Raw genomic sequence first — 26406 nt, forward strand, 5'->3', positions numbered from 1 at the left:
GATGTGAGGCATTATCTCTTACAGTTATGGAAGATACGAGGTGTGGCTAGAAAAAAACCGGACTAGTACTGGTGAAACAATAAAACGAATGCAATAAGGCTGAAAGTCGCGTGGCCTGTCACGTGACTCTCGCTCCGCCTACTGCTCGAGTTTCATCTGCCTCCTGCACTCAGCCTGCTCGTGGCGTCTGTTTTAAGTAGTTGACGTTTTGTCTGTGCGTCGGAAAATGTTGAGTGTACAGAAAGAACAGCGTGTTAACATCAAATTTTGTTTCAAACTAGGAAAATCTGCAAGTGAAACGTTTGTAATGTTACAACAAGTGTACGGCGATGATTGTTTATCGCGAACACAAATGTTTGAGTGGTTTAAACGATTTAAAGATGGCCGCGAAGACACCACTGATGTCATTCGCACCGACAGACCATTGTCAGCAAAAACTGATGCAAACATTGAAAAAATCGGTAAACTTGTTCGACAAGATCGCCGTTTAACAATCAGAGCAGTGTCTGAGTTAACAGGAGTTGACAAGGAAAGTGTCGAACAAGTTTACCGATTTTTTCAATGTTTGCATCAGTTTTTGCTGACAATGGTCTGCCAGTGCGAGTGTCATCACTGGTGTCTTCGCGGCCATCTTTAAATCGTTTAAACCACTCACACTTGTGTTCGCGATAAACAATCATCGCCGTACACTTGTTGTAACATTACAAACATTTCACTTGCAGATTTTCCTAGTTTGAAACAAAATTTGATGTTAACACGCTGTTCTTTCTGTACACTCAACATTTTCCAACGCACATACAAAACGTCAACTACTTAAAACAGACGCCACGGGCAGACTGAGTGCAGGAGGCAGATGAAACTCGAGCAGTAGGCGGAGCGAGAGTCACGTGACAGGCCACGCGACTTTCAGCCTTATTGCATTAGTTTTATTGTTTCACCAGTACCAGTCCGGTTTTTTTCTAGCCACACCTCGTATATTATGATTGCCACTAGAGAGCAGTCAAACTTCTATTGAAACATGGTTCCATTTATTTCTTCTACACAGTGACTTTTTCAATTTAAAATACATATTATTTCATTTGAACTCCACTTATGTACCTGCATGGAAAATAATCATGTGCTACCTTCCTCAAAGGCAGTGACTTGATGCCTTTGACATATAAAAAAAAAATATTTTGAGTATTAATGTTCAGAAAACTACATGCCCATTTATACACTGTAATGTGCCAAAAACATTATTTCGATATCTCAAGCTGAGTTTGAAATTCTACTCTGTAAATAAAGATGCCTCTAAAAGAATAGGGTGCCCAGTGAATATTGACACGTGTCGTATTTTTTACCTGTGTTTTTGTTTACTGAATCTAGATACAACATATTACTTGTAGGAATATTGTGTAATGAGTTAAGTTGTGAAAATTGAATATAAATTTCATATTATGTATGTCGAAATAGTTTATGATGTTTTACATTGTGAATTTTTACTTTTCGCTACTTCTGGCACAGTTCAGGTGTTTTCATATTCTGCCTGTACTTCTATTATCACACATGAGAAATGTAAAATCAATTTTCCTCTTTTGCTAATTATAGCTAACAGTTTAGTGTTTTCTATTTCAGGTGCAGTTTTCATTTGTACTGAAGATGTGTTCCCTCATCAGAGATTACAGCAGCTCATTACAACTTTTCCTGTGTCATGGAACAGAGGCAAATTGATGCGTGAAAAAATTAATTTTGGTGATAACATATTTATCGAACATATAGCTGATGTGGTATGTTTTCTTTCTTTTTTCGTAATTGACAGAAGCTGAATATGGGCTGTAAAAATCATAAATAACAACTTTTTTTAATCTAGTACATTGAAGTCTCTAGTTATCATTGTAGATTTTACAAGTTATGCATTGATGCACTGATCAGCCAGAACATTTTGACCACCGACCTGCTATCGATACAAACCTGTCCAGATGACAGCAGCGTCACCTGGTGAGAAATGACTGCTAGTCAGACACAAACACATGTAGTACCAGTGAGTGTGCTGTACTTGTTTGGAATAGGGGAGGTGTGCTATCTATCTGAGTGTGACTGAGGGCAGTTTGTGATAGCATGGATGCTTGACATGAGCATTTCTGAAACTACACAACGTGTGAGCTGTTTGAAGAGTGTGGTGGTGAATGTCTTCAACACGTGGTGCAGCCAAGGTGAAAAAACATCCAAACATTGTAGGGTTGGTCAGCCATCCCTTATTACAGACGTCGGACATCGTAAGCTGGGCGGATTGTGGTGGGACTAACATAATACTTTAATGTTGGGCAGTGTTCAGGTGTGTCTGAACACACACAGCACTGAACACTCCTAATGATGAGCCTCCAATGCATGTGCCAATGTTACCACCATAACATTGACAACCATGGCTGAAATGGGCACATGACTATTGGCACTGGACTTTTGTGCAGTGATATAGCATTGCATTGTCTGATGAATCCCAAGACCTGCTTCAGCATGTCGATGGGGAGGGTCTGAATCAATCATCTTCCAGAGGACCAAGATAATGTATCATGTCATAAGGCCAGTAGTGTGATGGAGTGGTGTGGGGATCACGTGGCAAGTTCCATATGATGTGTTGGCCCTCCAATTTGCCAGATCTGAACCCAATTGAATACATCTGGGGACGTGATTGAATGTGGAATGAGAGCTCATTGCCTGCCTCCCCGTAATTTATGGGAATTAGATGACTCACGTGTGCAGATGTGGTGCCAAGTCCCTCCAGTGACCTACCAAGGCCTTGCTTCCATGTCACAATGCATCGTCCCTGTTATCCTTGCCAAAGATGGACATACCAGCTATGGTGTAGGTGGGCATAATGTTGTGGCTGATCAGTGTAATTATATATGAATAGTACAGCATTTCATCTTCTGAGAATGAATTACTCAAAAAAAAATTCCTCTGCCACCCTCATGACTGGCATAGTTTCTGATTTTTTTTTTTTTTTTTTTTTCATATCAAAACCCTCTTTCCCAGTATTCTTTTGACTGCAGCTGACTGCTATGAGCAGCTACCTGTGTAATGACGCTGAAAGTAAACCTGCAATATCAGCATAGTTTAGTAGTGTGTGGCACTTTTTCAAAGGAAGTGGGAGGGTTGTGTTGGCCCAGACAATATGTAACTGACCCCACATGTTACAGCTAGTCTTCAGTAGTTCATTACAAGTAACAGTATCAATCCCCCAACTCCATGGTATGTGAAAAAGGTGGGTTACGAAACACCTGAGATGAAACCTGGGTCTATGGTGGTGGGTTCTCTTCACTGAAAAGTCAAAGATTTATATTATTAGGAATTCAACTGATAACAATAGATGTAGAGTTTCAGTATATGGAATGAGTCAGTGTTCTTTTTTCCATTTCAGTAATGAATATTTACTACGGGGTCGGCAACACGTCGATCACGATTTACTGGTAGATCGTGAGTGCTTATTTGGTAGATCGCTTGAGTACTGAGAGCGCAAAAGAAAAGTTGTTGAATTAAATTGTAATTGTTTTCCGTAGCAGTAAAAATGTGTGCTCGTTCGACACAAGTTGTTTTGTTTGTTAATAACAGCGTAGAACTGGTACCAGCATCTACCTTGAACCTCTAAACTTTTTTGCCGCATTAGTTAAATCAGCCGCTACCTGTGTACCACTCATTGCTGCACTGTTTCACTCATCTGTGTGAAATGTGTTACATACGTGTCAGGAGAAGGCAGTGAGTTTCGTGCCGTGTACTACCAACTTCTACGATGTAATAGTGCATGGAAAGGACATGGGTAGAACTTTTTTGTGCCGTCAGTACTCAGCACTGAGCATGCTTAGTTGCATACCTTGTTAAGACTTTTCGAGAACATACGAGTAGTGCAGTGACTTCACGCTTAATGTGTTGTGTATCAAAAAAATGAAAAATTTATCATTTTCATGCCAAATGGGAACACGAATTTTTCATAACAGAAAGAAATGGCACATGCATTTGTTTATTGTGTGGCGCTAAGATTGCATTTGTGAAAAAGACAAATGTCGAGAGACATTTCAAAACTGTGCACCCACGTGTTAACAGAATTTCCTGTAAACTCTGAACTGAGAAAAGAGAAAATCGAGAAACTTAAAAATCAATTAAGTGTTCAACAAAGCATGTTCATGAAACCATTAGACAAAAGTGATGCTGTCACTCTTGCTTCTTATCAGGTTTCGAATGTATTGGCGAAAAGGAAGAAACCCTTTGAAGATGTTGGATTCATAAAAGAAGCATTTCGAGAAGCTACTGACAAGTTGTTTATTTCAAGAAATAGTTGCTGCCATTGAATCCCATCAACTTTCATCAAGAACGGTCACAAGGAGAGTTGAAAATATGTCTAATGATGTTTTCTCTCAACTGAAAACAGATTTGGATGAGTGCTGTTATTTTTCAATGCAATTAGATTAGTCCATTGATGCAACATGTACTGCTCAGTTGCAAGTTTTTGTAAGGATGATTTTTAATAACTTTACTGTCAAGGAAGAACTTTTGAAAGTAATTTCTTTAAAAGGCCATACAAGAGGAGAAGATATATTTTTTGCCCAGAAGCAACTCATTCTATCGGAGAAAACACCTATCCACAAGCTTGTAAGCATTACCACAGATGGAGCCCCAGCCTTGAGAGGTTCTAAAAGTGGTTTTATTGCTCTGTGTCAGAGAGATGAAAGTTTTCCACCATTTTTAACTTATCACTGTATTTTACACCAGCAGTCTCTGTGTGGAAAGTTTTTAAATTTGAATGAAACTTTGAGCACTGTTGTAAAGATAGTCAACAAAATTAGGTCTCGTTCTCTTCAAAGACAACTTTTCAAAGATTTGGCAAATGAACTAGAACTAAAGTATGGAGATTTACTGCTCTACACTGAAGTGCATTGGCTCAGCAAGGGAAAAGTGCTGCAACGTTTCCAAAAGCTTTTACCGGCTATCAAATTGTTTTTGCAAGAACAAGATGAGAATAGGCTGTCAGCTTGTATTGAAGATCCTCTATGGCTTATGAATTTTGCTTTCTTAATTGATCTAACGGAAAAGCTTAATGAGCTGAATTTGAAGTTTCAAGGCAATGACAAAGATATTGCTGATGTGATATCTGAAGTAAATTCTTTTACTGAAAAATTGTTTTTGTGGGAGTGCTGCCTTAAGAAGGATGAATTAAGACATTTTCCAACTCTGAAGACACAAATAGAAGAAATTGAGATACCTTGCTATAGTGAATGTCATGCAATAATGATCTCCAATTTGAGGGATGATTTCAGTGATCGGTTTTCAGACTTCAAAAAGATTTCAGTGGTAACCCAGCCCCTTGGGCTAACAGTGAACTATTGAATATATCTTCTTCCATTGAAAAAGTTTTTGACAAATATAGGGCAGCTCTTGAACTTGAAATAATATCATTAAAAATTATTTGTTTCTAAAAAGTGTTGCAGAACCCAAAACCTGTTGGACTCTAATTCCTCAGGAGAAATACCCTATCTTAGTTAATGTTGCTCTTAGAATAAAGGCCTTGTTTGCTTATGCCTACCTGTGTGAATCACTGTTTTCAAATATGAACTTCATTAAAAACAAACAGAACGAGGTTGACTGATGAACATCTGGACTCGTGTATTCGACTAAGTGTAACAAGTTACACACCAAATATGAGGGACATTGTTGACAAAACAGTTACTCAGATTTCACATTAAATGTAAAATAATTCTTGTGTTATTAATGTAAGAATATACTTGAGAATATTATGAAATAAAATTATTATGTTTCAAATAAATAGTGAAGATTTAAAACTTTTATTTTAAATAGTTGTTTTACAGTACCGGTATCCAAAAATTAAAAATATAGCAATTGAATTTTTAAAAGTAGATCACTTTGATATGTTGGTACGGGATAGTAGACCATGAAGGCTTTGTGGTTGCCTACCCCTGTACTACAAAAATGAATAGAGTGGGGTAATATATGGTGTACATTCATGCTATACCTCTTACTAACTGACTTCTTAATACAAATATAGTAAATTATACAACATAAAAAGAATTTATATCTATGCATACATCAGTGAGACATTCAAGCTAATAATCACATTGACGCATAAAATCTTACTATTAAAAAAGCCACTGTGTATTTTACAATATACTATAAGAATTTGTATTCACACAAGGACTACTGAAACTCCCTGAACAATTCAAATTCTTGAAAATAAATATGGATATTTTGACACACAACATGACAATTTGTATTTAAGTTTACATGTAATGAGACATCACATTAATAAAATATGTAACCACGTGCTCATAAATGTTGAAAAATCTCACCACTCTGAGTAACACAATTTTTGCAACATGTATTGCTTCAATTTGCTCTGGAATTTCAATGTTACATGAACAAAGCTTTTGATGTCTGTTAGTAAAGTGGGAACACTTTCTATGCCTTTCTGCAACAAAGATAAAGTTAGTTAGGTTGCTGTGCTACATTATATGCACTATTGATTTTGAAGAGAAAATGGTTTTATTAACAAAACATGTTGGGAGGAAAGATATATTATTCCTGCAAGAGTGTCTTGGATGGACACTTCTTGTAATTCACACTCCTCTCTCCTGTGCAAAACATTTTTTATTTGCAGTGGCCTGTTACCAAAAGTTGACACCCTAAGACAATAATGTGTGGAAGTATCCAAAGTAAATAGCTCAGACTGCATCCTTGTGTGTAGCTGATGCAATTAAGTTACTTTGCCAAATCTGGAATATCACCAGACCAATTTAATTTGCTGTCAGTGTGTACACCTAATAACTTGGAGGAGTTGACGTCTTTTATTTTTTATTTATGCCAGCTTGTTCCTTGGTGTCACATGGTATTGTACATAATGTGTTTTAGTGATATTTGGAGTGAGTCAATTATAGTTGAACCAGTTTTAGGATATCAGCAAAGACATGTATAGCATATGTTTCCAGGTTTTTTATTGTGCTTTATTATCAACTTGGAGAGACGTATCATTTGCTTAGAGGGCAAACCAGAATGATGGGTCTTTTATGAACATCAGAAGTAGCAAACAGCCCAGTACTCAGCTTGGTGGTACTACATTGTTTATTGTGCCCCACTCTAATGAAGCTGGACAGCCATTACTATCAGTAATTGTCACCTGCGAAAACAATGAAAGTCATCTTTAATTAGAGAAATTTCATTCTGTACATAGTCAAAAGCATTTGATAAGTTGCTTAGGATTCTGATTGGTGCCAGTTTATTGTTTAGAGAACTAAGATTTTGATCAGTGAAGGTGAAAATAACATCATCTATTTATAGACCTTGCCACAGACCAAACTAATATCAACTGAAAACTTCATGACTATTCAGGTAATCAACAACTCTGAACCTCAGTTTCTCTGGAACTTTGGAAAATGTGTTAACTGAGAGATTCAGTAATAGTTTGATACATCAGTTTTATCACCTTTCTTGAAGAGAGGTTTCACATACCCGTATTTTAATCTCTGTGGAAAAATACGTCGCTCTAGAGAGTTATGAAACTTGTGGGCTTAGGACTGCACTGTTATACTCATAACAATGCTTAATCATCCTTGTAGAAATACTATCAACCCCGAAAGAACTTTTTGTTTCATATCTCTGGTTGTCTTCTTGACCCCACCTTGAGTAATGGGGATTACAAGCATCTGATCAGTGCTGAAAACTTTCTGGCAGAAGCACCAGTGCCTTGCTCACAGAACCTTTATAGTCATCTTGTTTCTACAGCAGTTAACAATGGCTACTGAAGATTTAACAATGTAGGTAAAGATAGACTGCTACTTAGCATAAAGAAGCACCTTATGTTGCAAACGGGCACAAGTAAGAGACTTCACAAAGCCTTTGGCCACAACCTTCATCAGTAAAAGAGAAACAGGGGAACACACACCATTCATACACAAAAGCAAGTACACGTCAAGCACACATGACTGCGAAGTCCAACTGCTAAGGCCAGATTGATTGTATTTGCATATAATCAATGTTTGTAGGTTAATAAATTTAAAGATTACTGAGGCATAAGCTGCTGAAAAAAAAAAAAATGTGACATACAGCTATGTCCAGCATAATGAGACACTACATCCCAGAAACAGTTAAAAGAAACTTTAAAAACAGGTGCAGCTGTGTGTGTGTCCTGTTGTAATGTTAGCAGCCAAATTGGCAACTGTTGTGAGAACCAAGAAGGTGTGCTTTGACTGCTGTGAAGGCCAGGCTGGGCCACACTAGCTCCATCAATAGGTGGTGGTACCCTTTGAGGTGGGGGGATTGACAAAGCTCTGAATGGGAGAAATCCAGAGCGCAGGTCAGCTAGCTGGAGGCTAGCCATGGCTAACTTGACTGAACAGAGAAAATATTGAATAACAGTAACAGTAATGTTTTTGTGTTTTCACGATATAGTTTGGGAACCCGTCATTCTACACATCAAGCATAGTGAGCTTGGTGGTCAAGGCATTTGACTGCCAAACCGCTGGTCCATGTTCGATTATGGTCTACCCCATCCCCTGCTTCAGATTGTTTACCTACTGATATATAAAGTGTTGCTCACAAAATTTACTGTCATTTTCACATATACACTGTGCAAGCAAAATCACTGACGGATTTCTGCAGATGTGCTGAGGTTGAGTACAGGATATTATTAGATTATAGTAACATTAGATGGTTAACATTAATACCAGCACTTTGAAGAATTCTTACACTTTTTGAAGGATTGAGGTTGTTATAACGTCAAGTTAAACACATATATTTCAGAACGACACAACACATATAAGTCACAGAGTAAGTTGACAAGCAAGACATGTGTACACGTTAGCATTCGAATGAGCACTGAGTCCCAGTCTAGCCGCCACTGCTCGGCTGGCCGCTTAGGTGGCGCAGCTGCTGCATGGCTGGCAGACAGCGAGGCACGTAGAGGAAGTGCGTAAATGCGTGGCGGCGCTTTGAATGATCGGCGAGTCACAACACGTTTCCCCCCCTTTGAAATTGTTGCACTGGTCTTGATGGAGGTGTCCTGGAGATGGCTAACGTCCATAGGCGTTGTTTGACTTGCCGTAAAGTCTCTAGGAGGAGGCTTCCCGTACGGATGGAAGTGTCCCCGATGATAACGGGTCGAGATGACAGGAGACGTAGGGGTCGAATCTGCTGGGGCCCCATGCACCAATCTGCCCATTGCGGCAAGTCCAATTGATATGACAGGAGACATGGGCGATGTGTCGGCGTCCGTTGGAGGAGGAGGCGAGTAGATTTGCTCTGACAGAGGATGGTCATCCGGTTCCTGCATGGGCACGTCTCCTGGTGGCGTCCGTTCTTGTGCTGGCATCACGATGACGGTGAGAGGGCTGCGTTGTGAGTATTGAGAGATGCCAACATCCCGAGCGTCAGGTAGAGCCGAAGGTGGTGTAGCGGCATTCAGAACAGGCGTTGCCGGCACACGAAGCCGAAGCTGGTCTGAATGACGCACTGCAACACCCATGTCCATCTGGATTTCATACAGGCGTCTGCCACGGTGTCGTAAGATACGGCCCAGGCTCCATTTTGGCTGCCTGCCATATCCCCGTACCCAGACGAGGTCGTCGGCGGTGAACCGGCCAAGTGAAGACACCCGTGGCCGTGAGGTGGAAGGCCGCAGAAGATGAAGTAGCGTGTGGGGCTGTCGGCCATGTAAGAGCTCAGCCGGGCTGTGGTCGCCCATGGGGGTGAAACGGTAAGACGCCAGAAACTGTAGAAGTGCATCATCAGCAGCAGAAGTCAGAGGTTTCCGCATCTGAGCCTTAAATGTGCGGACCAGTCGTTCAGCCTTACCATTGGATTGTGGATGGAATGGCGGGGCCGTGACATGCATAACGCCGTGACGAGCACAAAAATCCGCAAATTCGGAAGAGGCAAATTGCGGACCATTATCAGTAACAAGAGTAGAGGGGAGGCCTTCCAAAGAAAAAATGCGGGCGAGAGCACTGGTGATTGCCACGGTGGTAGGCGACGTGCGACGTGCAACGGACAATGAAAGGAAAGTTAGAGTAGGCGTCAATTACGAGGAGCCAATAAGTACCTAAAAAGGGTACCGCAAAGTCAGCATGAATGCGCTCCCAGGGCTTCTCAGGCGAAGGCCACGGTGACAAAGATGACTTCGGGGCAGCGGCCTGTGATGCACAAGGGCCGCAGGCAGCGACCATGTGTGCTATTTCAGAGTAGATGCCAGGCCAGTACACATGACGGTGTGCCAGAGATTTTGTGCGAGACACACCCCAGTGCCCTTGGTGAAGGAGGCACAAGACCGAAGCACGCAAAGACGCAGGTACCACAACATGCGGCGAAGCATTGTTAGTGGAAAGGAGGATAACACCATCCCTAGCCGTGAGGCGGTAGCGCAAAGCGTAGTAGTTCCGCAACGGATCAGAAGTCTCAGCGGACGGGCAAGCTGGCCAACCCTTCTGAATACAGCATAAAACCCGGGAGAGGGTAGGGTCAGAACCCGTAGCAGCCGCCAGCATGTCCCCAGTGATGGGGAACCCGTCCACAACCCGCTGCTCGGCAACATTCAGGTGGAAACATAAAAGTTCGTCCCTATCGAATGCCTGACCAGGACCCATTGGAAGGCGAGACAGAGCATCAGCATTTGCATGTTGAGCCGTTGGCCGTAAATGAATCTCATAATTGAAACGAGACAAGTAAAGAGCCCAACGCTGGAGGCGGTGTGCAGCCTTGTCGGGAAGTGACGTTGATGGATGAAACAAGGAAACAAGTGGTTTGTGATCCGTAACAAGATGAAATTTTGAGCCATAGAGGAAAAACACCAAACTTAGGAAGAGCATAAATAATGGCCAAAGCTTCTTTCTCAATTTGAGAATACTTTTGTTGGGCATCCGTGAGCGTTTTGGAGGCATAAGCAATGGGTTGTTCTGAACCGTCAGAAAAACGGTGCGCAAGGACTGCACCGACCCCGTATTCAGAGGCGTCTGTGGCAAGAACAAGATGTTGGCCAGGTCGATAAGTAGCCAGGCACAGGGCCTGTTTCAGCATAGTCTTCAATTTCTGGAAAGCCGCATCGCATGACGTGGACCAGTGAAAAGGCACGTTTTTATGCAACAGGCGATGCAACGGCTGAGCCACCGAAGCCGCAGACGGTAAAAACTTGTGATAGTATGCTATTTTCCCCAAGAAGGCCTGCAGTTCCTTAACAGATGTAGGGCGAGGAAGGGCATCGATCTCGGCGACAGTTTGCCGTAGCGGACGAATACCATCCTGAGAGAGTTGAAACCCCAAGTACGTGATAGATGCCTGAAAAAATTGTGATTTCTGAAGATTACACTTAAAACCGGCAGTTTGTAAGACATGAGAAAGTGCGCGGAGATTTTGAAGATGTTCTTCAGTGGTGGAGCCAGTGACAACAATGTCGTCCATGTAATTGATACACCCAGGGACAGGGAGCAATAATTGTTCCAAGAATCGCTGAAAGAGAGCAGGGGCGCTAGCAACCCCGAATGGCAAGTGTTGGTATTGATAGAGGCCGAAAGGCGTGTTAAGGACCAGAAACTGCCGGGAAGCAGCGTCGAGAGGAAGTTGATGATAAGCTTCTGACAGGTCAATTTTAGAAAAATACTGGCCTCTAGCAAGTTTAGTGAACAGTTCTTCAGGACGGGGCATAGGGTAAGTGTCGATGAGGCATTGAACATTTGCAGTGGCTTTGAAATCGCCACAGAGACGAATATCACCATTTGGCTTAGCAACGACAACAACAGGAGAGGACCACTCACTGGAAGTGACAGGAAGCAAGACCCCTGAAGTAGTGAGATGATCCAACTCCCGTTTTACCCGATGACAAAGGGCCACAGGAATGGGTCGAGCCCGAAAAAACTCAGGCCGAGCAGTGGGTTTGAGCGTGATATGAGCTTCAAAGTCGTTTGCACGGCCTAACCCAGGAGAAAAAAGGGACGAAAATGTCATCGACAAGGAATCCAGTTGAGCATAAGGAATAGCATCAGAGACAATATTGACAGTCATCTACGGAGAACCCAAAAACGCGAAAGGCATCGAAACCAAAAAGATTTTCTGCGTTGCTCTGGTCGACCACAAATATGGGAACAGTCCGAACGACGGATTTGTAAGATACCTCAGCATGAAACTGTCCCAAGAGAGAAATCTTCTGTTTATTGTACGTCCGTAATTGCCGAGTGACAGGTGACAGGAGTGGAGAACCCAACTAAAGATACGTCTGAGAATTAATTATAATGGCAGCAGAACCGGTGTCCATCTGCATGCGAACATCTCGACCAAGGATTTGGACAGTGAGGAATAACTTCCCTGAAAGGGAAGAAGTGCAATTGACAGACAACACAGAATCAGAATCAGAGTCATGTTCATGAACATCATGTATGCGATCGGATTTGCAAACGGAAGACACATGACCTTTCTTTTTGCAATTGTGACACACAGCCCAACGTTGGGGACAATCCTCGCGTGAATGTTTCGTAAAACACCGCGGATATGAAGGAAGTTGCCGGGGGTTTTGCTGCAGTTTCTTAGCAGGTTGTTTACGGTTAGGCCAAGGCTGCGCGCGGGAGTGCACTGCGGCCACGTCGGCCGGCGGGGACGCGCCACACGCGTTGTCAACAGTGCACAGAGATTGTATTTCCCCGACATCACCCCACGCCTCTATTTGCGCCCCAGCGGCGCGAAAAATTTCAAAAGACTGCGCAATGGAGAGAACTTCATCTAGAGTCGGATTTGCCAACTGAAGGGCCCGTTGCCGAACTTCTTTGTCAGGCGCCGACCGGATAATAGCATCCCGTACCATGGAATCGGCATAGGATTCTTTGTGAACGTCAGTAACAAATTGACACTTTCGACTGAGGCTGTGAAGTTCAGCAGTCCAAGCGCGATAGGATTGATGTGGCTGTTTTTGACAACGATAAAGGGCAACACGAGAGGCTACCACATGCGTTTGCTTTTGAAAATAGACGGACAGAAGTGAGCACATTTCAGCAAAGGACAAAGACGCAGGATCCTTCAAAGGAGCCAATTGCGACCAACAACCGATACATTTGAGGTGAAATCCAGGAAAGGAACAGAGACATGGTTGTTCGTCCGTGACATGAAATGCCAAGAAGTGCTGTCAAAGACGTTTTTCATAATCAGACCAGTCTTCCGCCATCTCGTCGTAAGGAGGAAAAGGAGGTATAGCCAACGCCGAGAAACGCCCCGCATTTGACGCCGCAATGAAATCGTGAATCGCCGCTGTTAGAAGCGTTTGCTGTTCAAGGAGATTTTGCAATAGTTGCTCGACAGTAGCCATGGAAACCTGTGGGTCAACGGTGAAAAGGAAAAATCCACTACCTCGTCGCCAATTGTTATAACGTCAAGTTTAACACATATATTTCAGAACGACACAACACATATAAGTCACAGAGTAAGTTGACAAGCAAGACATGTGTACACGTTAACATTCAAATGAGCACTGAGTCCCAGTCCAGCGGCCGCTGCTCAGCTGGCCGCTTAGGTGGCGCAGCTGCTGCATGGCTGGCAGACAGCGCCGCACGTAGAGGACGGGCGTAATTGCGCGGCGGCGCTTTGAATGATCGGCGAGTCACAACAGAGGTCCTTTTTTCTTTGTCAGGAAAAATGTCTAGTGATAGTAAAAGCCTTTTTGGAAAATACGTTGGCAAAAGTTGTTCTTTTTCTCTGCAACCAAACCACAACTTTCCAGCAGGCAATTCTCCAGGTAAAAAGTGAGCTTACAACAGATGTTGAAGTAGCCATGGCTGTTTCCAAGATGAAAGAAATATGACTGACAAAAGAACCACAGCTTTATCCCATGTTTTAAAATGTGCTTTCCGCAAATTAGAATGTGAAAGTGAGGTGAAAGTAAAGGATTTCCAAACAGTAGCATATTCTTTCTGTGGTTCATTTACTGAATACCTAACAGTCTGGACTGACAGAGTTGAAATGCATGAGAAATTTGTCTCTATCTTGCTTCACGATGCCCTAAAATGGAGTCATGTTAAAATACAGTGATTAGATACATATCTGCTGAATCAACAAATATCAATGATAATGCCATTTTGTTTATATTAAGCTGCTGCAGACAGAATTGCTGAGTGGAATTATGAGGGAAAAGAAGTTCATTTGAGATGGGTAGAAATGTTTTGGTATTTCACCTCTCAAAAGTTATTATTTAGCAACTTTTCTAAGGTGGTAGAATTTTGATTATTGTTGCCAGATACTAATGCACTTGTAGAGAGAGTTTTTGTGAGCATGAACAAAATATGGACATCAGAATAAATGCAATGGAGAGTTGAAATGCTGAAATCATTGTTTCTTTCAAAAATAAATTTCAAATAAAGCTGTCTTGAAGTTTTCAGTTACTTGAAGCTGAATGAGAAAGTTCTGAATAAAATTTATTCTTCTGAAAACAATGTCCAATAACAAACAGTTTTATGATTTATGTAACATAACAATTTTGGTGTTTATATTTATAGTAATAGTAATGTTACACAAAATATTATTTTGTATATTGTACTATCATTGCCTTTGCCATAATGAATACATTGAGAATCCTGATAGTTATATTTTGTTTGCTACTAATAAATACATTAATAAGGTTTCAGATTTTCTAATTGCATTAACATAAAAGCTTAAAAGTTAATGCTAATTTAAAAAAAAAAAAAATCTGTTGAGGCATGTCCTGTTTTCCGCTTCAGAAAATATGGCCACATTATTTAATGTCAAATATATGAAGTATAAAATAACCTTTAAAAATGAATGTCTCAGTATCATCTTAAGAGATTCTTACAAAAGAAGTGTCTGTGGTTAGGTCTCAGTGAGCACTATAGAACTGTTATAGTAGATTCTTTGTGAATATTATGTATTTCAAATTACAGGCAGGAATCTCCATTCCAAGCATAAAAACTTGAATTGTCTCATAAATAAGATAGGGAATATTCAAAGTAGTGGCACCATTAATAATTAGATATTATTGGGGAAGTATGAGGATATTTGGTTTCAGTTTTATATCTTTACTTACAGCATAACGGTGCAGAGTATTGTCTACATGGAGAAAAACATTATTTGTGACCAAACCATTTAAGTTACATAAAAACTAGGATCAGCTTTAGAAAGCTGATGAAATCTATGTCGAAACTGATATAAGCTTATAAAATTTATGTCCAAACTGATATATAATACAGGTAATGTATAGGTTTAAGTATGTTTTCGAAAGTCGGAAGTGTTTGAATTTGACTCAAATAAAGGCAAGGGTATAAAAAAAAAAGAGCCATTTTCATGTGCAGAGGGGGGGGGGGGGGGGGGAAACACTTTGCATTTGTCCGGTATGTGTTTGTCCAACATGTGTTTCTATAGTGAACACTGAAAGATTTTCACCTTATGTGGATTTAGAAAATTTCACTTCGGATGAACTGGTTGCTTTGAGGATTTGTGATATTCACATGTGTTGATCACAAATATTTAACAATATTTTTGATGTGTGGCTTCTGAATATTTTGGGTTAGGCAACTTTAAACTAAACTTTAAAAGCTTTTCCGCAGTTAACTTAAGAGAGTGATCTGCACTTAGAATTTCTTTATTTCATGTTTATGAAAATGTAACTTTAGACATGTGCTAAAGAATTTCAATTATTTTTCATGTATTTTTCAGAAGTTTGTCTGAACATGTGATATTGTTCTATTTAAACACTCACACAGAAACAATTGTTAATTGTGAAAAAGGTATTATTTTGAATAAATTCAGTGCGTTAAAAAAATTCAATATCCTGTGAGTAGAGAACATTATTTCATAACAAATTCTGGTCTGCATGTACTGAACTTGACTGAATTTATTTAGGATTAATGTGACAGATGTGTTGGTTGGCCCCTGGACAGAAACGTAAAAATCCATCCATGCATTAAGGAAGTCCTATGAACAGTGCTTTTCTTGATTTTTTAAAAATATCTTAATTGTGCTGATACACATGGGAGTTCACAAGTCATTAATTGGTTAAAGCAACAGGGTTTAGCTTCTCCATTATCCATCTGATAAAATTAATTTAACTGCACTTTTGCATAAGGTGGTCACAACTATGTCAGCAAGAGAACATTCTACATTTCACAGTAACAATCCTAAAGTCACAAGAGACACACGATTCTTAAATGAGGTATTATGTGGCAAAAGCTGAACATGCTCAATGTAGAAATTGCTCTGTTGTCATGTGTTTATCCCTTATTTGTTGTCAGACACAGATGTGAAGTTTCACTGAAGTGATTAATACAGAGTGGAATAGTGGTACAGAATGCACATTTGACAAGGACAAGATGGGCAAATGCTACACCATGTTTTGGTGTACCTACACTGCTGTAGTCCAATAACAAAAGCTACAGTGATCACATAATCCATATTTTTTTCCATGATCAGTTCCAGTCCACTGCGAATAAACAGTGATTATCAATCTCAAGATTTAATGTATTTGTTTATTTAAACCATCCCTTTGACTGCAAAGCTAGGTATTTGAAGCAGAGCAGTTTCAAAGCTCTGCATGGTGCTGTTTCATTACATCACACTGACTTCTACAGGAAGTAAGTTCAGGTGCTTCAAGTATTTTATATTGTTTGAGTATAAGCATACCTGGGTAAAGAGGTGTCGATTACACTATCATAAGATACTGGACTCAGCCCACAAAAGCATTCTGTATGATATCGTGGATGATTATGTTCTCCGTCTGTCCCTCATGAACCAGAACAACTGATTACTGTGCAAAACGTAATAATTTTTGCTTATTGAAAAAAGCATTGCACCTAACAACTAAAAGTCAACTGGTGGGAGGTAAACACAAGACAATAATTTAGTAGCTGCATTTGTGGTCAGTCACAAAAACTTTTTTAATGATTGTGTTGAAAGTCATCCAATGCCACTTTCAGCAATTATTTTTTCTATCACATGGATTATAGTCCATTTGGCAGCAGTAGCATGTTGAACTCAAACACGAGATAATTGTTGCTTATCTGGAATAGGTAGCCATGGGATCTTCAGGTCAGTACAAGTGTGTTTCGAAAAGGAGGGTTCTCGGGCAATTGAAGTGCTAAATTGTGTAATAGTACGTAAAAAAACAGCAGATTGACAGAGGTAAAAACCGAGTGATCAAGCAATGATTTGGCAAGAGTGATTGTCAGCAGCAGATTAAAGCATTCAGTATAATCCTTATGTTGGTCATCTGTATCATTTGTAAGAACAAACTTGAAACATCAGTGATAGCCTGGTTCACTAGCAGTTATGTTCCACCATGCGACAGTACATTTGCCAAAAAGTTATTAGACCAGTCAAAATCTAACACATTAATAAAGAAAAGCCTTAAGTTCACTGTATGTATTTTTTTTAATGAAGTGTAGGTACATTTGAATATATGGATGTATGTTTTGTACAACTAGTATATACCCCCACATGAAACAAGGACCTTGCTGTTGGTGGGGAGGCTTTTGTGCCTCTGCGATACAGATAGCCATTCTGTAGGTGCAACCACAATGGAGGGGTATCTGTTGAGTGGCCAGACAAACGTGTGGTTCATGAAGAGGGGCAGGAGCCTTTTCAGTAGTTGCAGGGGCAACAGTCTGGATGATTGACTGATCTAACTTTGTAACATTAACCAAAACAACCTTGCTGTGCTGGTACTGCGAACGGCTGAAAATAAGGGGAAACTACAGCCGTAATTTTTCCCAGGGGCATGCAGCTTTACTATATGGTTAAATGATGATGGCGTCCTCTTGGGTAAAATATTCCAGAGGTAAAATAGTCCCCCATTCGGATCTCCGGGTGAGGACTACTCAGGAGGACGTTGTTATCAGGAGAAACAAAACTGGCATTCTACATACTGGAGAGTGGAATGTCAGGTCCCTTAATCGGGCAGGTAGGTTAGAAAATTTAAAAAGGGAAATGGATAGGTTAAAGCTAGATATAGTGGGAATTAGTGAAGTTTGGTGGCAGGAGGAACAAGACTTCTTGTCAGGTGAATACAGGGTTACAAATACAAAATCAAATAGGGATAATACAGGAGTAGGTTTAATAATGAATAAAAAAATAGAAGTGCAGGTAAGCTACTACTAACAGCATAGTGAATGCATTATTGTAGTCGAGATACACATGAAGGCCATGCCTACCACAGTAGTACAAGTTTATATGCCAACTAGCTCCACGGATGAGGAAGAGATAGAAGAAATGTACACTCCTGGAAATTGAAATAAGAACACCGTGAATTCATTGACCCAGGAAGGGGAAACTTTATTGACACATTCCTGGGGTCAGATACATCACATGATCACACTGACAGAACCACAGGCACATAGACACAGGCAACAGAGCATGCACAATGTCGGCACTACTACAGTGTATATCCACCTATCGCAGCAATGCAGGCTGCTATTCTCCCATGGAGACGATCGTGGGAATGCTGGATGTAGTCCTGTGGAACGGCTTGCCATGCCATTTCCACCTGGCGCCTCAGTTGGACCAGCGTTCGTGCTGGACGTGCAGACCGCGTGAGACGACGCTTCATCCAGTCCCAAACATGCTCAATGGGGGACAGATCCGGAGATCTTGCTGGCCAGGGTAGTTGACTTACACCTTCTAGAGCACGTTGGATGGCACGGGATACATGCGGACGTGCATTGTCCTGTTGGAACAGCAAGTTCCCTGGCCGGTCTAGGAATGGTAGAACGATGGGTTCGATGACGGTTTGGATGTACCGTGCACTATTCAGTGTCCCCTCGACGATCACCAGTGGTGTACGGCCAGTGTAGGAGATCGCTGCCCACACCATGATGCCGGGTGTTGGCCCTGTGTGCCTCGGTCGTATGCAGTCCTGATTGTGGCGCTCACCTGCACGGCGCCAAACACGCATACGGCCATCATTGGCACCAAGGCAGAAGCGACTCTCATCGCTGAAGACGACACGTCTCCATTCGTCCCTCCATTCACGCCTGTCGCGACACCACTGGAGGCAGGCTGCACGATGTTGGGGCGTGAGCGGAAGACGGCCTAACGGTGTGCGGGACCGTAGCCCAGCTTCATGGAGACGGTTGCGAATGGTCCTCGCCGATACCCCAGGAGCAACAGTGTCCCTAATTTGCTGGGAAGTGGCGGTGCGGTCCCCTACGGCACTGCGTAGGATCCTACGGTCTTGGCGTGCATCCGTGCGTCGCTGCGGTCCGGTCCCAGGTCGACGGGCACGTGCACCTTCCGCCGACCACTGGCGACAACATCGATGTACTGTGGAGACCTCACGCCCCACGTGTTGAGCAATTCGGCGGTACGTCCACCCGGCCTCCCGCATGTCCACTATACGCCCTCGCTCAAAGTCCGTCAACTGCACATACGGTTCACGTCCACGCTGTCGCGGCATGCTACCAGTGTTAAAGACTGCGATGGAGCTCCGTATACCACGGCAAACTGGCTGACACTGACGGCGGCGGTGCACAAATGCTGCGCAGCTAGCGCCATTCGACGGCCAACACCGCGGTTCCTGGTGTGTCCGCTGTGCCGTGCGTGTGATCATTGCTTGTACAGCCCTCTCGCAGTGTCCGGAGCAAGTATGGTGGGTCTGACACACCAGTGTCAATGTGTTCTTTTTTCCATTTCCAGGAGTGTATAATCAGATAAAAGAAATTATTCAGATAGTGAAAGGAGACAAAAATTTAATAGTCATGGGTGACTGGAATTCGATTGTAGGAAAAGGGAGAGAAGGAAACATAGTAGGAGAATATGGATTGGGGGGAAGAAATGAAAGAGGAAGCCGCCTTGTAGAATTTTGCACAGAGCATGACTTAATCATAGCTAACACTTGGTTTAAGAATCATGAAAGGTTATATACATGGAAGAGGCCTGGAGACACTGGAAGATAGATTATATAATGGTAAGACAGAAATTTAGGAACCAGGTTTTAAATTGTCAGACATTTCTAGGGGCAGATGTGGACTCCACAATTTATTAGTTATAAACTGTAGATTAAAACTGACGAACTGCAAAAAGGTAGTAATTTAAGGAGATGGGACCTGCGTAAACCGAAAGAGTCAGAGGTTGTAGAGAGTTTCAGAGAGAGCATTAGGCAACAATTGACCGGAACAGGAGAAATAAATACAGTAGAAGAAGAATGGGTAGCTTTGAGAGATGAAATAGTGAAGGTAGCAGAGGATCAACTAGGTAAAAAGGTGAGGGCTAATAGAAATTCTTGGGTAACAGAAGAGATATTGAATTTAATTGATGAAAGGAGAAAATATAAAAATGCAGTAAGTGAAGCAGGCAAAAAATGAGATTGACAGGAAGTGCAAAATGGCTAAGCAGGGATGGCTAGAGGACAAATGTAAGGATGTAGAGGCTTATCTCACTGGGGGTAGATAGATACTGCCTACAGGAAAACTAAAGAGACCTTTGGAGAAAAAGAGAACCACTTGTACAAATATTAAGAGCTCAGATGGAAAACCAGTTCTAAGCAAAGATGGGAAAGAGAAAGGTGGAAGCAGTATGTAGAGGATCTATACAAGGGCGATGTACTTGAGGGCGGTATTATGGAAAAGTAAGAGGACGTAGGTGAAGATGAAATGGGAGATATGATACTGCATGAAGAATTTGAGAATTTGACAGAGCACTGAAAGACCTAAGTTGAAACAAGGCCCCAGGAGTAGAGGAATTTCCATTAGAACTACTGATAGCCTTGGGAGAGTCAATCATGAAAAAACTCTACTATCTGGTGAGCAAGATGTATGATACAGGTGAAATACCCTCAGACTTCAAGAACAATATAATAATTCCAATCCCAAAGAAAGCATCAGTTGAATAAGTAACCACTGCAAAAGAACTAACACGAATTCTTTACAGATAAATGATAAAAGTGGTGGAAGCCGACCCTGGGGAAGATCAGTTTGAATTCTGTAGAAATGTTTGAACACACGAGGCATTACTGACCCTACGACTTATCTTAGAAGATAGCTAGATTAAGGAAAGGCAAACTTACGTTCCTAGCATTTGTAGACTTAGAGAAAGCTTTTGACAAAGTTGACTGGAATACTCACTTTCAAATTCTGAAGGTGGCAGGGGTCAAATACAGGGAGCGAAAGGCCATTCACAATTTGTACAGGTACCAGAAGGCAGTTATAAAGAGTCCAGGGACATGAAAGGGAAGCAGTGGTTGGGAAGGGAGTGAGAGAGGGTTGTAGCCTACCCCCAATGTTATTCAGTCTGTGTATTGAGCAAACATTAAAGGAAGCAAAAGAAATATTTGGAGTATGAATTAAGATCCATGGAGAAGAAACAAAAACTTTGAGGTTTGCCGATGATATTTTAATTCTGGCAGAGACAGCAAAGGACCTGGAATAGTATTGAACGGAACAGTCAGTGTCTTGAAAGGAGGATACAAGATGAACATCAACAAAAGCAAACGAGGATAATGGAATGTAGTTAGATTAAATCAGGTGATACTGAGGGAATTAGAAAATGACACTTAAAGTAGTAGACGAGTTTTGCTCTTTTGGGAGCAAAATTACTGTTGATGGTCAAAGTAGAGAGGATATAAAATGTAGACTGGCAATGGCAAGAAAAGCGTTTCTGAAGAAGAGAAATTTATTAACATCGAGTATAGATTTAAGTGTCAGGAATTCTTTTCTAAAAGTATTTGCATGGAGTGTAGCCATGTATAGATGTGAAACATTGACAATAAGTTGTTTAGACAAGAAGACTCATGACCTGTCATGTTGGCCCAGCTAAAATATGTCTTCTAAGTGAATCCCAGATACGTTAAATTACATGAATGTTCAAAGAACACACTAACCTCACCTTATCTAATTGCCCACTAACTCTGCTCTGAACAGTTGAGTGTAAAAGCGGTGAAACCATCAGTAGCACCTGGATATGATACAATGACAGGGTTGAGGGTCTTGCACCTCTACTTTCAAGCTATTGGAGAAACAGTCCACACAATTTGGAGGCACATACATCTGCCAACGTTGATTTCTGTTACACTGTAAAGCATCCATCACATTATCAAGATGTTTTGTATTCAAATATGGTAATGATTTGCATTCCATACTTTTTCAAATGTAATTTTTTGAACGATTGTTCCATTATATTGCTTGCCAGACCTAATAAATCGTTAGGCATTTCTATAGACTTATTGAAAAACAAAAAAGTAGCATTTATACGTTAAAAATATATCTTCTGTGTTCATAAGTTCTTTGATGAATTCTTTCTGTTTCCATACAGGAGGTTTTAAAGCAATGTGTTGCTACTCGTCTACCCCGTTTACTGTCAGAGCGTAATGTGAAGCTTATTGTAGTTGACTCAATTGCTGGTGTTTTTCGCAATTACGAACATGGAGATGCCTTGAGCAGAGCAAAAGACCTTCGAAATGTGGGTGGTAAACTTCATGCACTTGCAGAACAATACAAAGCAGCAGTTGTTTGTGTTAATCAGGTACTTATGCTAAGTAATAGTTATATATTGTATTGTATTACATTTTTATTGTTCCTTTAGCCTAAGAAAGCAGCTTTTGGATGATTTCTGTGCATGCATGTTTAAAATAACAAATATCACACTCTGCACAATTAATTATTTATGTAGCACACTTCATAAACTTAAATATTCTTAATTGAAATAAAAGCAGTGATGCTGTAATTATAACTTCAAAGGCTTTGACATCAGTAATTTTATGTTTTTTGGGAAGTTAGGTATAAAGTTTAACTCAATGTGGAAAGTACTGTTGAGAGAGTGTGAGATTTTTCGTTGTTTTATTTGTAAGAATTTCAACAAAAAAAGCATTTGATTAATAGGAAAAATCGCGTACTAGATTGATGCATAAATGAACAAGCATACATGGTTATGTGTTTGTATAAAGTTTAGTAGGAAGGTCATTTTGAAACTTATAACTTCTCCTTCTGCATTTTGTACTGATGCTCCAGTACTGTTGTTGCTGAGCGGCACCTCCAGGGAACCATCCACAAGGTGCAGTCATGGGCTCTAGCGCACAGCTTCCAGTTTTCAGCCGCAAATTCGTGTGTCATGCACTTCTGTCGGAGTCGTACCATTCACCTGGAATCCGCACTTTACCTTAATCACGATCCACTCACTGTAGTGGAGATATATCAGTTCCTAGGACTGGTTTTTGACGCTCGATTGACTTGGCTCCTTCATCTTTGTCAGCTTAAGCAGAAGTGCTGGCAGCACCTCAGTGCCTTCCATTGCCTGAGCAACACCAATTGGGGTGCAGATCGCTGTACGCTGCTGCAGCTCTACAGAGCCCTTGTCCAATCCCTAATTGACTATGGGAGTGTGGTTTATGGTTCGGCATCGCCTTCAGCATTGCATTTACTCTACCCTGTGCACCACTGTGGGGTTCAATTAGCAACAGAAGCTTTTAGGACGAGTCCGGTGACCAGGCGATGCGGAAACCGCTCCTGGAGATAGGCATCTCTGAAGCTGATCTGCGTTGTGTCTTACACCGCAGGGTTTTCCGGCTTTGGGAAACAGAATGGCATAACAGCGCACACAAGAAACTGTGTGTCATTAAGTAGAGTATGAATGTGGGGAAGCCTTCCATGCAGGCCTCTTGCAGGGAATCAGTTGTCCTCTGCTGGCTCCGCATTGGCCATACGTGGCTAATGCATGGTTACCTACTCTGTCGCGAGGACCCACCTCTGTATCGATGTGGCTCCCAAATGACAGTCGTCCAGCTCTTGCTGGACTGCCCACTTTTAGCCGCTCTGTGGCAGAATTTTAACTTTACCAGCACCCTGCCTTCAGTGTTGGGCGTCAATGCCTCCACAGCAGATTCAGTTTTACGTTTTATCTGTGAGAGTGGGTTTTATACTTCTATGTAAGTTTTAGCGCATGTCCTTTGTCCCTCCGTGTCCTCCACCCTAGTGCTTTTAGGGTGGAGGTTTTAATGTGTTGCAGAGTGGCTGGCTTTCCCTTTTTATTCTTGTGGTTGGCCAGCCACTGAAATCTGCTTTCATGTTTTACTCCCTTCTGTTTGTAGCAGTTCGCTGTTGTTTTCTTGTCCTCTTTTGTTCCTTTTAGTATTTGTTGCCTTCCCTTTGTTCTTGTGGCTTTTCCTTTCTTTCCGTTTTGTGTTATATGTTTTGTCCATTTTATTCTCACCCTTGTAGCATTGTTTTATTAGGAACAAGGGACCAATGACCTCGTAGTTTCGTCCCTTCTCCCGCCTTTAAACCAACCAACCAACCAACCAACCATCACTTAGTTCCAGTAAGATGGACGCAGAGGAATTACAGGCAGAGTTTAAATGGATTTTAAATTGTGGTCTGGAGAATTATGTACCTAGGAAGTGATTTAGAAACAGAAAAGACACACGATTCTTTAAATAACGAGATTCGGAAAATGCTGAGGGAGCAGAGACTGTTGCACTCTCAGTTCAAAGGAGAATGTACAAATGACAACAAGCAAAGGTTATTAGAGATTTGTGTGTCTGTGAAAAGACCTATGCATGAAGTATACAACTACTACCACCGTCATACCTTAACAAAAGATCTGGTAGAGAGCTGAAGAAAATTTTGTTCCTGTGTAAAATTGCTTAGTGGGTCTAAGGCTACCATCCAGTCACCTGTTGACCAGTCTGGTTTGGCAGTTGCAGATAGCAAAATAAAAACCTAAATTTTAAATTTTATGTTGAAGAAAGTGTTCATTCAGGGGAATTTTACAAATATCCCATCGTTTGACCATCGAACAGACTCCTGTATGGATGACGCAGTAATAAGGATCTCTTGTTTAGAGAAACAACTGAAGGAGTTGAAAACAAATAAATCCCAGTTATGTTTTTTAAAGAGTACTCTATGGTATTGACCCCTTACTTAACCTGCATTTATCATGAATGTCTCGCCCCTGCACAAAGTCTCAAGTGAAATGTAGGTCACTCCTATATAATAAGGGAAAAAGAACAGACCCACAAAATTACAGACTGATATCCTTAACATCGGTTTGCCGCAGAATCCTTGAACATATTCTCAGTTTGAATATAATAAATTTTCTTGACCATGCAGCTTATGTCCATTAATCAGCATTGTTTTAGAAAGCACTTGCTCACGTAAAACTCAGCTTTCCTTTTTCTCACATGATATAGTGCAAACTATGGATGTAGGGCAACAGGCAGATTTCATATTTGTAGGTTTCCAGAAAGTGCTTGACATGATGCCCCATTGCAGACTATTAAAGAAGGTACGAGCATACAGAATAGGTTTGTAGATATGTGAGTGGCTCAACAACTTCTTAAGTTATTGAACCCAGTATGTTGGTCAAGAGTGGCCTAGAGAAGTGTGATAGGTTCGCTATTATTCTCTGTATAAATAAATGATTTGGTGGATAGGGTGAGCTGCAATATGCGGATGTTTGCTGATGACAGTGTGATATACGGGAAGACCTTGATGTTAAGTGACTGTAGGAGAATACAAGATGACTTTGACAAAATGTCTAGTTGCTGTAATGAATGGCAGCTAACTGTAAATGTAGAAAATTGTAACTTAATGCGGATAAGTAGGAAAAAAAGAAACCACAATGTTGGGATGTAGCATTAGTAGTGTCCTCTGTGACACAGTCATATCGTGTAAATATATTGGTGTAATGTTGCAAAACTATATGAAATGGAATGAGCATGTGAGGAATGTGGTAGGGAAAGTGAATGGTCATCTTTGGTTTATTGGAAGAATTCTAGAAAAATAATATACATTGTATGTAAGAATAACATAGACAAGAAATTAGGGCTATTACGGAGGGATATAAACAATCATTTTTCCCTCATTCTATTTATGAGTAGAACAGGAAAGGAAATGACTATTAGTGGTGCAACATGCCATAAGGTGGATTCTGGAGTACCAATGGAGATGTAATCAATGGAGGAAATGGTTGGTGTCTTTTATACAGTAGGTTAGGTTGCAAGTAATAGGCCGAAGGTATTGGTCTACAAGAGCAGAGGTTCTCTCAATGGCTGCAATGGGGGGCATCCTGGGTGGTTGGGCTTATGGATTTTAGGAAGTGTGTAAAGTGTAGGAGTGCAGAGAGTGGTAGGGGAGGGAGAGAGAGAGAGAGAGAGAGAGAGAGAGAGAGAGAGAGAGAGAGAGAGAGATTCTGGTTGGTTGGTTGGTCGATTGATCAAAAAGAGGAGGGGGGACCAAACTGCTAGGTCATTGGTCCCAGAGATTCAGGGAGAAGTTCTTGAACAGGCCTAAGGATTTGAGGAGAGACGGGAGATCCTGTTGTATTTCTGGAATGGAATCGTTGTGAACGCATCTGACGGTTGGCAGAGTCCATCTGCCAGGCAATCACTGTAGTTCAAAACTATAATGATGGAGCTTTCATCAGCAGGTAGGATCATAAGGTCAGGTTCAGTTTTTAGGTAGA

General features: G+C 41.3%; 1 protein-coding gene across 2 annotated transcripts in view; it reads left to right on the top strand.

Moving 5' to 3' along the window:
• The window catches only part of LOC126236439 (DNA repair protein XRCC3-like), an 88592-nt gene that overhangs the window by 51520 nt on the left and 10666 nt on the right, over positions 1 to 26406 (top strand). For both annotated transcript variants that reach the window (XM_049945752.1, XM_049945751.1), the window contains 2 exons: positions 1615 to 1766; positions 22261 to 22470. In XM_049945752.1, coding sequence (XP_049801709.1) covers positions 1615 to 1766; positions 22261 to 22470 — 362 coding nt within the window. The remainder of the gene's footprint in view (positions 1 to 1614; positions 1767 to 22260; positions 22471 to 26406) is intronic.

Source organism: Schistocerca nitens, chromosome 2 (genome assembly GCF_023898315.1).
Source record: "Schistocerca nitens isolate TAMUIC-IGC-003100 chromosome 2, iqSchNite1.1, whole genome shotgun sequence".
Classification (NCBI taxonomy): domain Eukaryota; kingdom Metazoa; phylum Arthropoda; class Insecta; order Orthoptera; family Acrididae; genus Schistocerca; species Schistocerca nitens.